At 37.3% G+C, this 13,550-nt stretch overlaps 2 protein-coding genes across 3 annotated transcripts in view; both read left to right on the top strand.

The window, feature by feature from the left end:
- AUTS2 (activator of transcription and developmental regulator AUTS2) overlaps positions 1 to 13,550 on the top strand; it is a 1,176,422-nt gene that overhangs the window by 686,179 nt on the left and 476,693 nt on the right. The window lies entirely within an intron of this gene.
- LOC119517544 (40S ribosomal protein S3a-like) lies at positions 6,690 to 9,996 on the top strand. Its single transcript, XM_037814367.1, has one exon. It carries the CDS (start codon positions 9,187 to 9,189, stop codon positions 9,979 to 9,981), a length of 795 nt encoding a protein of 264 aa, XP_037670295.1. The 5' UTR covers positions 6,690 to 9,186; the 3' UTR covers positions 9,982 to 9,996.

The raw sequence follows: 13,550 nt of genomic DNA, 5'->3' as shown, positions 1-13,550 counted from the left end.
AAGGCTTACTGTTGGTTATTAGTACATAAAATGTCTTTTTTCATTTTATAAGTATATTGGAAATTTCAGACAGAGCATCTTTTTGTCTGATTTATGCACCTCTTGGAAGCATAAGGATTTTAGTTTGTGTTGATCTTTCTTATTGAGTTTTCATGGTACAGGAGTTTTTCCTCTTAATTAAAATAAAATAGAAAGGAAAGGATTATGGGAAGATTGTGCAGTAGGAAGCTCCAAGAATTAGTCCCTCCACCAAAACAATTATTGAGCTGTCAGGAACTGTCTGAATCAACTATTTTGAGACTCCAGAGTCTAGTGGAACACTGTGCAGCACCCTGGGAAAAGCAAGAGGAAGAAGCTGGTAAACTGCGGTAAATATCACTGAATTTCACCCTCTGTGCAGCGTCTACCTTCTCCCAATCCCCAACCACATGGCTGGCAGCTGTGAGGACTGGTGCCAGGGTAAGCTATAAGGACCTAGGCCCCCAGAACCCCCGGGAGTGTGTTCTGATTGATCACAGCTCTTGATCAGCTCCTTCAGATTCCTGGGGCCCCAGCAAAAGCAGCAAAGGAGTCTTAAGTAGGTAGCACTTTCTTTTCTCTCTCTCTTCTCTTCCTTCCTCTCATCCCCTCCCCTCCCCTCCCCTCCTCTCCCCTCAATTCTATTCTATTCTATTCTATTCTCTTTCCATTCCCCTTTTGGAAGGAAAATTAGTTTGGAAATGTCACAGATTGATGGCTCCAGCCCTCAACAACAACCAAAAAACAAGCAAACAAAAACCTAGCAATCCCAGAGGCATTGGAAAACTAGATTTCCAGAATTAAAACAAGATAATACTCATAATGTCCCATCAAAAAAAAATTGCAGAGCACAGAAAGAAACAGGAAAGTATGGCCCATTTGCAGGGAATAAAAGAATTTGCCAGAAACCATCCCTGAAGAAGCCTCATATATTGGAACTGCTAGTCACATGCTTTATATCAACTGTCTTAAATGTGTTTAGTGAACTAAAGGAATCTATATGCAAAAAAAAAAAACTATAGGAAATTAGGAAAATGTCTGAACAAAATAGAAATGGAAAATAAACAAATTTTGGAGCTTCAAAGTATAATCATTGAAATAAAAAAAAAAACCCACTAGGTAGATTCAGCAGCAGATTTGAACAGGGAAAAGAAATGATTAGCAAACTTGAAGATAAGACAACTGAAATTATTCAGTGTGAGGAGCAGAAAAAAAAAATAATGAAGAAAAATGAAGAGTACCTGAGGCACCTGTGGGACACCATCAAACATACCAACATACACATGGTTGGAGTTTCAGAAGGAAAAGAGAGAGAGAAAAGAGCATAAAAAGTATTTGAAGAAATAATGGCTGAAAATTTACCAAGTCTGATGAAAGATGTGTGTGTACATATTCAGGAAGCTCAAAGAACTCCAAGCTGGATAGACTTTAAGAGATCTACAGCAAGGCACATTATATCAAAATTGTCAAAATCCAATATATAAGACTTTGAAAGCAGCAAGGGAAGAAACAGCTTATCACATAGAGGGGATCCTCAGTAAGATTAACCACAGATTTCTCATCATAAACCATGGAAGCCAAAAGACAATGGGATGACATATTAATGTCCTTAAAAAGAAACTGTCAACCAAGAATTCTACCTTTGGCAAAATTATCCTTCAAAAATGAATGAGAAATCATTTACAGATAAACAAAAGATGAAAGAATTCATTACCGGAAGACCTGCTCTACAAGAAATGCTAAAGGGAGTCCTTCAGGCTGAAATAAAAGAGCACTAGACAACACCTTGAAGCCATAGAAATAAAGAACATCAGTAAAGGTAACTACATAGGTAAATATAAAATACTGTATTAATGTACTTTGGGTTTTTTAACTGCTTTCCTCCCTATATGATTTTTTCTTAAATGTGGAAAAATAGTATTTAATATCTGTGTTAATAGGCATACAATACATGAAGATTGAATCTGAAACAATAACAATATAAAAGGGGAGAGATGGAGACATATAGGAGTAGAGAGTTTGTATACTACCGAAACTAGGTTAGTACTAGTCAAACTAGCTTATTAGTTTAAGATATTAATAGAAATTACAAGATAACCACAAAGAAAATAACTGAAAAGATACAGAGAAAAGGGAAAGAAGGGAAACAAAATGGTACACTACAAAAAAGCAACTAAATACAAAGAAAGGCATTAATGGGTGTAATTGAAGAATGAAAAACGTACAAGATATGCACATAAATACTAAATGGTGGAAGTAAAACCTTCCTTCCATCTCAGTTGTCACCTTAAATGTCAATGGATTTAACTGCCTTATTAAAAGGCAGCAATTGGCGGATTGAATGAACAGCATGATCTGTCTATATGTTGTCTACAACAGACTCACTGTAGGTACAAAGACACAAAAAGATAGAAAGTACAAGGGTAGAAAAAGATATTCCATGCAAACAGTAATCAAAAAAGAGCCATACTGAGAGATTCCAAATGGAGTCGAGAGGTCACTCAGGTGGGCACTCTTTACACGTAACCCTTTTTAGGTTTTAATGTATTGGAATAGCTAGAAGTAAATACCTGGAACTATCAAACTGCAACCCAGTTGCCTTGACTCTTGAAGACAATTGTATAACAGTAGCTTACAAGGGTGACATTGTGATTGTGAAAGCCTTGTGGATCACACTCCCTTTATCCAGTGTATGAAAGGATGAGTAGAAAAATGGAAACAAACTAAATGAAAAATAGAGTGTTGGGAGGTATGATTTGGATATTCTTTTTTACTTTTATTTTTTATTCTTATTTTTACTTTTTCTGGTATAAGGAAAATGTTCAAAAAATAGATTGAGGTGATGAATGCACGACTATATGATGGTACTGTGAACAGTTCATTGTACACCACAGATGATTGTATGATATGTGAATACATCTCAATAAAACTGAATTTTTTTAAAAAAGCAGTTAGTGGGGACAAAAAGAAAATGTTCCATGTAGAGGTAAATTGTGGAAGATTGCCAAGTTAATTTAGTGATTATAAAGTTGTGCTGTATGTGAATAAAAATAAGTGCTTCCATTTGTGAAGAAAAAAAAAGAGAGAGAGCCATAATGGCTACATTATTGTTAGACAAAATAGACTTTAAGTCAAAGAAAGATTACAAAGTCAAAGGGTATTATTATATATCGATAAATGGTGTGATCAAGCAAGAAGATATAATGATTATGATATATATACACCTCTCAACAGAGCCCAAAATATATGAAGTAAAAGCTGACAGAATTGAAGGAAGAAATAGAGAATTCTACAATAATAGTTGGAGATTTCAATACACCACTTTGAATAATAGATAGAAGATCTAAAAGAAAGTCAATAAGGAAATAGAGGACTTGAATATCCAGAATATATAACTAACTCCTACAACTCAACTACAAAAAGACAAAAATAAATAAATAAATAAACATAGGCCAAGGATTTGAATAGACATTTCTCCAAAGAGGATATGCAAATAACCAGCAAGCATCTGAGCATCTGAAAAGATGCTCAATTCCATTAGCCATTAAAGAAATGCAAAATAAAACTACAATGAGATACCACTTCACACCACTAGAATGAATGTTATTTTTAAAATGGAAAACAGCAAGTATTGGCAGGAATCTAGAGAAATAGGAACCCCCATACATTGTTAGTGGAAATTTAAAATTGTGCAGCCAGTGTGGAAAACAGTTTGGCAGTTCCTCAGAAAGTAAAACATGGAATTACCATATGACCTGGCAATTACGCTTCTAGGTATTTACCCCAAAGAAGTGAAAGCAGAGATTCAGACAAATAGTTGTCCATCACAGCATTATTCTCAATAGTCAAAAGGTGGAAGCAACCCAAATGTCCATCAACAGAAGAATGGATAAACAAAATGTGGTACATCCATACGATCGAATATTATTCAGTGTAAAAAGAAATGAAGTGCTGGAACATGCTACAATGTGAATGAACCTTGGAGACATCATGTTGAGTAAAATGAGCCAGATACAAAAGGACAAATACTGCATGATTTCTCTTATGTGAAAGCAGAGACAGAAAGCAGAATACTGGTTATCAGAGCTGGGGGAGGGGACAATAGGAAGTTTTTGCTAAATGAATGTGACCTTTCAACATTTATTTACACGCCCTCCACCACCACAGAGGCTCGGTTGTGCAGGAGCAAGGAAGATGAAAGCCATCAATGGCTTATTGTGGTTTCCCCCTCCACTTTGAATTCGTAAGGGATGACAAATAGCTGCTGCTTTCCACGCCATTTCACCAGGCCTGTGTCTTTCCTGTCCTCATGAGGTTTCTGACCTTTCAATTGAAGCCTTTTGCACTTCTCCACCCTCCTCCCCTCACCAGGGTCCCCAGGGATCTGTAACGGGTTCACTTTAATTGCCTGTTGAAGGATAGAAGCAGTTCCTCAAAAGCTGATGGGTGATCCCCCAGGGAGTACCGCTGTCCTGGCGGGATACAGCAACGGGAAGGGGAGAGGGGTCTGACGTTGATCTAGCATTTGGGAGGGGTTGCACACACGGACACATGCATGCATGCACAACCCCCTACCTGCTGCATCTCCCGGAGAATCACATAATCACCATGCCGGCTTTAGTGGTTTTCCTTTGCCCACACTCTGCTCTTGTTTGGTTTGCTAGCACGGTAACTCAGAGGAAAGAGACTTTTTGTTCTGATCCCTTATGGGTTGCAGTAGTTTTAGATAGAAGACACTCCAGTGGATGCTACTTGATTCAGAGATTTATAAAGTCCATCTTGTGTCCCCCAGAGCAAGAACAAAAGAACCATCTTTTAGACACTGCCTTCTCCTTTTACTCCAGTGACTATAGTTTGACATAGGATGCGGAAGCCCCAGCATGTCACCTTCCTTAGATCTAGGGGCATTGCATTTTGATTCAGCCCTGAAGCTCCAACTCCATAACCAACACTGCAGACATCTGTTGGCATTTCCTGCCTAAAAAAGAATATTCCTTCAAATCATTCTATGTGCAGAAGGAAGGGTCCTCTTTTCACTCAGCATTATTCCAGTTTGCCCCAGTCATTAGTCCTGTATCATTAAACCCTGCAAATTCCAAGCAGGGTGGGAGCTTACAGTGCCTCTAGTTTAAAGACCCCAGTTGACATGTGAGGAAACTGAGGCCAGGGGTGTGGATGACAGTGTTTACTTGATTGCTCTTTCTTATTTAGATGCTTTGAACTATACTTCAGCATTTCACTCGATGGGTACGTCCCTTAATGTGATTCACAGCACCCCATAATGAGGCAGGGTTGCTGTGGATCACAATTTCTGACTTCTTTTTTGGTGTCCAAGGCAGTGTCGGCCATGAGTAGGAATAACCCATGATTTTTCATTTTGGAACTATACTTCAGGCTGTGGTATCTGCAACGTCTGAAGTTAATGCTCAGTTCTGGGCTGTATACCTTTTGAACATCCTCTGCATGCATCTTGCAGAGAAACACACAGGAGGAAAAGCTTCTTTTTTGAGGGTAGCAGTGGTTCCCTTTTTAAAAATTAATAGCCAAAGGTTTTCTTAAAAGAATTTAAGCATTTGCGAACTATAGCAGTAACTTGGCTGCATTCTGGATATTTTAGAAAATGCAGAATATGTTTAATAAGAAAATAAAAATTGTTCTCATACAATTGCAAAAATTGTGTTCATATTAAAAGGCTACACAACTGAGAGGTCACCGCTCTCAATATTCTGTAGTATAAGGAGTCCAGTCTCCTTCTCTTCCTCTCTCTCTCTCCTCTCACACACATAAACTTTCTGTGAGGTCATTTTTTCTTCCTATAGCTTGATTTTTAGTGACTGCATAGTATCCTATTATATTGATAATGCCTTAATTTGTCTAACTTATTTTTTAATGTTTTTCCCAACATGTCCTTATGAATAATGTTGTATCTTTGGGATTATTTATTTGCAATACATTTTTCCATGCAAAATCACTCAGTAAAAAAGAAATGAAGCCCTCCTTTCACTTCAGAAAGACTGTACCTGTTTCCGTTGCCACAGTAATAATATGAAGGTGCCACTGAAAAGTCACTTCGCACTTCCATGATTTCCTTTTATTTTTAAAGACATTTCACCATATAAAAATCAGTCCTTATGTACAATTTATAATAATGTATGTTCACATCTTTGAGTTCATAAAAGCACTGAATTTGGATTCTCTCCAATTTCCCTTTTAGTAGAAAGGCTCAAGTTCAATAAGAAATTCTACTTGGAAATTTATTGAGTAGCAAAACATACTTTGATGTCTAAATTGGTGACAATTAACACATAAAAATTAATTAATTCATTAAAATATTTAGTAAAGCCTTGTATGCTCCAGGGATTTAATTAGGCAGTGGAGTTAAAATATCAAACAGGCTAGACCTCTGTTAATCTTCTTGGGGATGACTGTCTACAGAAAAGACAGACTTTAAACAATATACAATTAAACACAGCGCAAGGTTCCAATTTCCCACCATTTCAAGCTGCTGTTAATTATGTGGACATAAAAGTCATAGAAAATATTTATACGACCATTGAGTATAAATTTTCAGATTTGATGGCATTTCCAATGTAAGACTCACATTTTATGTGTAAAATAAAATGTAAAAACACTTTACATTTTATATGTAAAACCAGTGAGCAAAGGAACACTAACCGAGTAATAAAGGATTCAGGAAAGAAAAGAGTTATACCAGATACTCCAGGCCAAAAAAAAAGCAAACAGAAATTAACCTATATTTTCCCCTTTACAGTTTTCATTGTATTATGTATCCAAATGAAACACCAAAGTTCATCAGAATAGAGAAGCTATTAAATATTGAGAAGAAATTGTAAAGAGAGGCTTGGAACAACAGGCTCTGGACAGTGTGATGCACAGAACTTTCCGTGCAGTGAGAGAGAGTGAGCGAGCGAGCACGAGCGCATCTGAGCTACCCATTTTGTTTGTCAACTCAACATAAATTGACAGCATACTGTTCAGTTGTGGATCTTTTCTAAGAGTATTTCTAAGAGTTTGATTAGATATGAAATAGAGCTTGGAAAAACCTTCACGTCCCTGAGGCAGCTGGTTCTCAAACTTACCTCCATCAAAACACAGATTTCCTATAAGCTGGACTGAGTCATTGTACCATGTAAAACCAACCAAAAATAATTTCCTTCTTTTTTTCCACTGAAAGATTGAAAAAAGTTGGTAATGGGTAAAATTTTCTTCAATATATGTTTTCTAGTGCATATTTTTGTTGAACCTCACCTTAGTATCATCAAGTAACAAATACAAATGCAAAAAACTGTTGTCTGTGGATCATACTTAAATATTTGGTGAGGACACCAACTTTTGTGTATGTTTTTTATGTAACATTATCAAGTATTTTACAAGTAAAATTGTTCCCATTTCATATAGTGGAATTAAACATAACAGTATTTAATGGTGCTCCACAACTATCAGCACAGAGTAGCTCAGGGTTTTTAGGTGTTCTGCTACATGAATCAGTTTGGAAACCTTGCCTGAGCCTCACTGCTGAACACCTGAAGTGCAGATATCTGTGATGGTGACTGGAAAAGTATCCATTGGCTCCAGGCATCAGGAGTAGGGGCAGCAAATCTGACACTTTGTTATAAAAAAAGAAAGAGCCCAAATGATTCCTTGCTTTGATGAAGACCTTGTAGCAAAGGCAGTTGTTTAAAAATTATAGCTAGTGTGTCCACTGAAGTCTTTCTTACGTGCTGGACACCATGCTATGAGTTCTACATGCAATATCTGTAAACCTCACAACAGCCTTGCAAGGTAGAGTCCGTTTTCATCCGTGTTTTCCAGGTGAGGAAACTGTGACAGACAAGCTCAGTGACCTGGTCAAGGCCACAGAGTTATGAAATGGTAGAGGACAGCTCAGGTCTGTCTGACCCTCCCACCGCTACGTGCACTGCCTCACAGTCATCAAGACTTCTCTGAAAGCAATTTTGCCTCTGCAAATTCTCGAACAAGAACTCTGTTGAAGCTCCATAAAATGTATAACCTTAGTTTTGAAAATTTCTAGGGCAAGAGTTTTACTAACTTAAAAAAAAAAGTCGCTGTTTTTTACCTTTGACCACAACCACATCTCAGAGTCACTGACTTAGTCAAGGAATGTACCCCCTGGGTAAGTAAACAAAGTAACCTGCTGAATAAGGCCTTTTGTTCCCTCTGCCTGCATGCTGCTGAAAATGGTGTTTTTGTTTTTTTGTTTTTAATTTTTGCTTTCGTATAGAATTTTTGGTGGCTTTAAATGAGGCATTATACCTGAAGCCTGTAGTCTAGTGGCACAGATGCTGGTCTCCTGCCCCGTGTGCTCTGGCGTCTGTAACCCACAGGGGAAAGCCCTGTCCCTTTCAAGGGTGATAACTGACCCAGCCAATGAGCTGGTTTCACTTACAAGTCCCCTCTTTGAAACCATGCCATGGGGAATTGTATTCCAGTATGTATGTTAATTTTTGCCCCTAATATCTAGTTTCCATCTCTAAAATTATTTCCTTTCAAAGGGCCTAAAATTTATTTATTTTTGTATAGCTCATTAACAGTGACTGAAATTTAGTTCAGTTTAAATTTCTCTCATGCTGACTTTGCCAAGCTTTCGTTGATTTCTAGGCTTTCCGACAAGATTGGGTCAAACTAGACTCCTGATTACCACTAATGGGGCAACAGTCAGGCTTTCAGGAGGAAGAAGAAAGAGATAAGGGAACTGTTTTGAATCCCATGGTCCCAGGAGTTTTTAAAAATGGTTTCCAGGACATCCTTACTCCATTTCATCCTTCTCAGTTCTCTGCCATCTGCTTCCCTGGAGATGCACTAGGAATAGACAGAGAATGTAAAGAGAGGTGGCCTCAAGGATATCAGCATAAGGTTTAGAGTATTTTAAGAGCAAACTGATCACTGCTTTCCTATGTTGTCCATCTCTCATTTGAAGATATGCTTGGAAAAGCCTATTTTTATGCAATTTTATTAAGATATAATCACACAACATACAGTCATTCAAAGTGTACCATCAGTTATTCTCAGTATTCTCATATAGTTGTGCTTTCATCACCACAATCAAACTTTGAACATTTTCATTACTCCAAAAAATAAAATAAAAATTAAAATAAAAAAGAGCCTTTTGGCTCTCTGAGAAGCACCATGGTGGTAGGCAAGAACAAGCACCTTACAAAAGGTAGCAAAAAAGGATCCAAGAAGAAAGTGGTTGATCGATTTTCTAAGAAAGACTGGTATGATGTGAAAGCACCAGCAATGTTTAATATAAGAAATATTGGGAAAACACTAATTACAAGGACTCAAGGAACCAAAATTGCTTCTGATGGCCTTAAGGGTCGTGTTTTTAAAGTGAGCCTTGCTGATCTGCAGAATGATGAAGCTGCATTTAGAAAATTCAAGCTGATTACTGAAGATGTGCAGGGCAAAAACTGCCTAACCAACTTCCATGGCATGGATCTTACCCATGACAAAATGTATTCCATGGTCAAAAAATGGCAGACCATGATTGAAGCTCATGTTGATGTCAGAACTCCCGATGGTTATTTGTTTCATCTTTTCTGTGTTGGTTTTATCAAAAAACACAACGATCAGATTCAGAAGACTTCTTATGCTCAGCACCAACAAGTCCTCCAAATCCGGAAAAAGATGATGGAAATCATGACCCAACAGGTGCAGACGAATGACTTGAAAGAAGTGGTCAGTAAATTGATTCCAGACAGCATTGGTAAAGACATAGAAAAGGCTTGCCAATTTATCTATCCTCTCCATGATGTGTTTGTTAGAAAAGTAAAAATGCTGAAGAAGCCCAAGTTTGAATTGGGAAAATGCATGGAGCTTCACGGTGAAGGTAGTAGTTCTGGAAAAGCAACTGGAGATGAGACAGGTGCTAAAGTGAAACGAGCTGATGGTTATGAGCCACCAGTCCAAGAATCTGTTTAAAATGCAGACAAAATAAAGTCTTCTTTGTAGAAAATAAATAAATTAAATAAATAAATAAAAAATAATAACATCCAAAACATCCCGTTCCACTCCTCATTTACTTTTTTTAACACAGTTTAATTGAGATACATTCACATACCCTATAGTCATCCACAATGTACAATCAGTTGTTCACAGTCCCATCATACAATTGTGCACTCATCACTAGAATCAATATTTGAACCTTTTCCTTACTCCAAAATAAAAATAAAAGCAAAAAAGAACACCTAAATCTTTCCATCCCCTCCATCCCACCCTATTCTTTGTCTAATTTTTGTCCGCATTTTTCCACTCATCTTTCCATACACTGGATAAAGGGAGTGCGAGCCACAAGGTTTCCACAGTCACACAGTCACACCGTGCAAACTACATAGTTACACAATCATCTTCAAGAATCAAGGTCACTGGGTTGCGGTTTGACAGCTTCAGGTATTCTTTCTAGCCATTGCAACACACTAAAAACTAAAAAGTGATGTCTATATAGCGCGTAAGAATACCTTCCAGAGTGACCTCTTGATTCCATTTCATCTCTCTTCCCCCTTTTGGTCAAGAATATCCTCTCAATCCCACAGTGCTGGGTCCAGGCTCATCTCCAGGAGTAATTTCCTGCCTTGCCAGGGAAATTTACACCCCTGGGTGTCATGTCCCACATAGGGGGGAGGGTAGTGAGTTCACCTGCCAAGTGGGCTTAGAAAGAGAGGGGGCCACATCTGAGCAACAAAGAGGCTCTCTGGGGGGGGACTCCTAGGCACAGGTATAAGTGGGCTCAGCCTCTCCCTTGCAGCAACTAGCCTCACAAGGGAAAGCCCCTAGATCGAGGGCTCGGTTCCAAAGGCCTATTTTAAAAATAATCAACAAAGCTAGTTATTTAATAGAATCACTAAAGTTCTCCTTAGAGTTAACCCATGGATTTCCCTAAGATATTGAGCTGTGATTATAAATAAATTTTACAAATATTATCACCCTTGCTCTTACATAATAAAGAGAAGAATTTAGCTGTAAGTTAGTTAAAACATGCAAAATATTTAAAGCTGTGGTTAATTTATAGTAGGTCCTCCATAAATATTAGCTATTCTTTAGAACAGTAGTTCTCAACTGGTGTACCATAGCATAAATAGATCTTTATCCTCCTTAGACATGCCCTGAATTATCTTCGTATGTATTAACTTTTTTGTACAGGTGAATGTATAGACAGAGCATGCCTTGATATTTCAATTGACTAAAATAAGACATGAGAAACAGTATATTGTCAAATTTTTGATTATCAGATGGGGACATTGCCTCCTGGGTCTGTAGGCATATATTGCATCGATAGTGAGCAGTCCTGTTCAGAAGGGGGCAGCAGGTGAGCAGTGTGTTAACTACCACTGCTTTTTATACACACTCTGAGATTCATGTTTGTACTATAGTAGAAATTACGTTGTAGTTATTGTGACTTCTTTAGAAATTTTGGAGACGCTTCGGTATTTCAAATTGTCTTGTGAACACAAAGTGGTTCAGTACCCTCAGTTAAGACCTAGTAGGGTAAGTTCCTGTTTGAAGTTATAAAAGTGTTTTGTTTCTTGTCTTATAACTTTTTACTGGATTAATCTATATATAGTCTCAGAAAAAAACCCTTAGAATTTCATAACAGACTCCAAATATATTGATGAAATTTTCTAGGACAAGGTTTTGTTTTCTTTTGCTTTTTACATTTTTATTTAACAATACTTTATATATAACGTAAAATTTGCCTTTTTAACCATTTAAATTTACACATCAATGGCATTAATTACATTTACAATGTGTTACTACATTACCACCATCCATTACGAAAACATTTTCATCACCCAAAACAAAAACTTTGTTTCCATTAAGCAGTAGTTTCCCATTCCCCATCCCCACAGCCCCAAGTAACCTCTAATCTGCTTTCAATATCTATGGATTTCCCTATCCCAGACATTTTTATATAAGTGGTATCTTAAAATATTTTACTTTTCTGTCTGGCTTATTTCACTTAGCATAATGTTTTCAGAGTTCATCCATGTTATAGCATGTATCAGAACTTCATTCCTTTTTCTGGCTAAATAATATTCCATCATATATAAATACCACAACTTGTTTATCCTTTTATCTGTTGATGGACACATGGGTGGATTGCTTCCACCTTTTGGCAATTGTGAATAATGCTGCCAGGAACATTGGTATACAAGTAACTTTCTGTTTAAGTCCCTGAGTTCAATTCTTTAGTGTTTATACCTAAGAGTGGAATTGCCTGGTCATATGGTAACTCTATGTTTAGCTTTTTGAGGAACTACCAATTGTTTTCCATAGTACTGCACTATTGACATCCCCACTAGCAATGCTTGAGGGCTCCAATTTTTCCACTTCCTCACCAGCACTTAAAATTTCCATTTTCTTAGTAGGAGCCATCCTAGTAGGTGTGCTATCTCATTGTGGTTTTGATTTTTCATTTCCCAAGTGGCTAAGGATTTTGAACATCTTTCCATGTACTTATAGCTGTTTGTATATCTTCCCTGGAGTAATGTCTATTCAAGTCCTTTGCCCAGTTTTTATTTGGGGGGTTGCTTGTCTTTCTGTTGTTGAGTTGTTCTAGTTCTTTATATATTCTTGTTATTAAACCCTTACTAGATATATGATTTGCAACTATCTTCTCCCATTCTGCAGATTGTCTTTTCACTTTCTTGATAGTGTTCTTTGATAACATAAAAGGTTTTAAATTTTATGAACTCCAGTGTTTTAGTCTCCTTGCCTGCTCAAGTAAATACCATGAAATGGGTTGGACTAAACAATGAGAGTTTATTAGGTCACAGTTTTTAGGCCAGGAAAGTGTCCAAATGAAGACATCACCGAAGTGATGCTTTCTCCCCAAAGACTGGCATTCTGGGACTAGCTACTGGTGATCTTTTGTCCTTAGCCTGTCACATGGCAGGGCACATGGTTGCATCTCCTGATCTCTCCCTTCTGTTCCAGGTTCAGTTGATGTTCAACTTCCAGCTGCTTCCTTTGTGGACTTCTCTCTCTGTGTCTGAATTTCATTGTGTTATCAAGGACTCCAATAATAGGATTAAGACCCATCCTGATTGAGATGGGTAATACCTTAACTGAAGTAACCTTATCAAAACTTCCTTCTTACAATGGGCTCACACCCACAGGAATGGATTAGATTTAAGAACATTTTTTCCTGGGATACAAACAGCTTCAAATCACCATATCCATTTTATCTAATTTTTCTTTTGTTGCTTGTGCTTTTGGTGTCATATCTAAGAATCCATTGCCAAATTCAAGGTTTGAAGATTTCTCCCATGTTTTCTTTTAAACTTTTTAAAAGTTTTATGGTTTTTGCTCTTACATTTAGGTTGTTGATCCATTTTGAGTTAATTTTTGTATATGGTATGAGGTAAGGTCCATGTTCATTCTTTTGCATTGTGGATATACAGTTTTTCCTGCCCTAATTGTTCAAGAGATTATTCTTTCCTCGTTGAGTGGTCTTAGCACCCTTGTTGAAAATCTTTTGGCCATAATTATGT

This window comes from Choloepus didactylus, chromosome 21 (assembly GCF_015220235.1).
Source record: "Choloepus didactylus isolate mChoDid1 chromosome 21, mChoDid1.pri, whole genome shotgun sequence".
Lineage (NCBI taxonomy): Eukaryota > Metazoa > Chordata > Mammalia > Pilosa > Megalonychidae > Choloepus > Choloepus didactylus.
The sequence above is the reverse complement of the archived record's forward strand: the minus strand, read 5'-3'. Positions and strand labels throughout refer to the sequence as shown.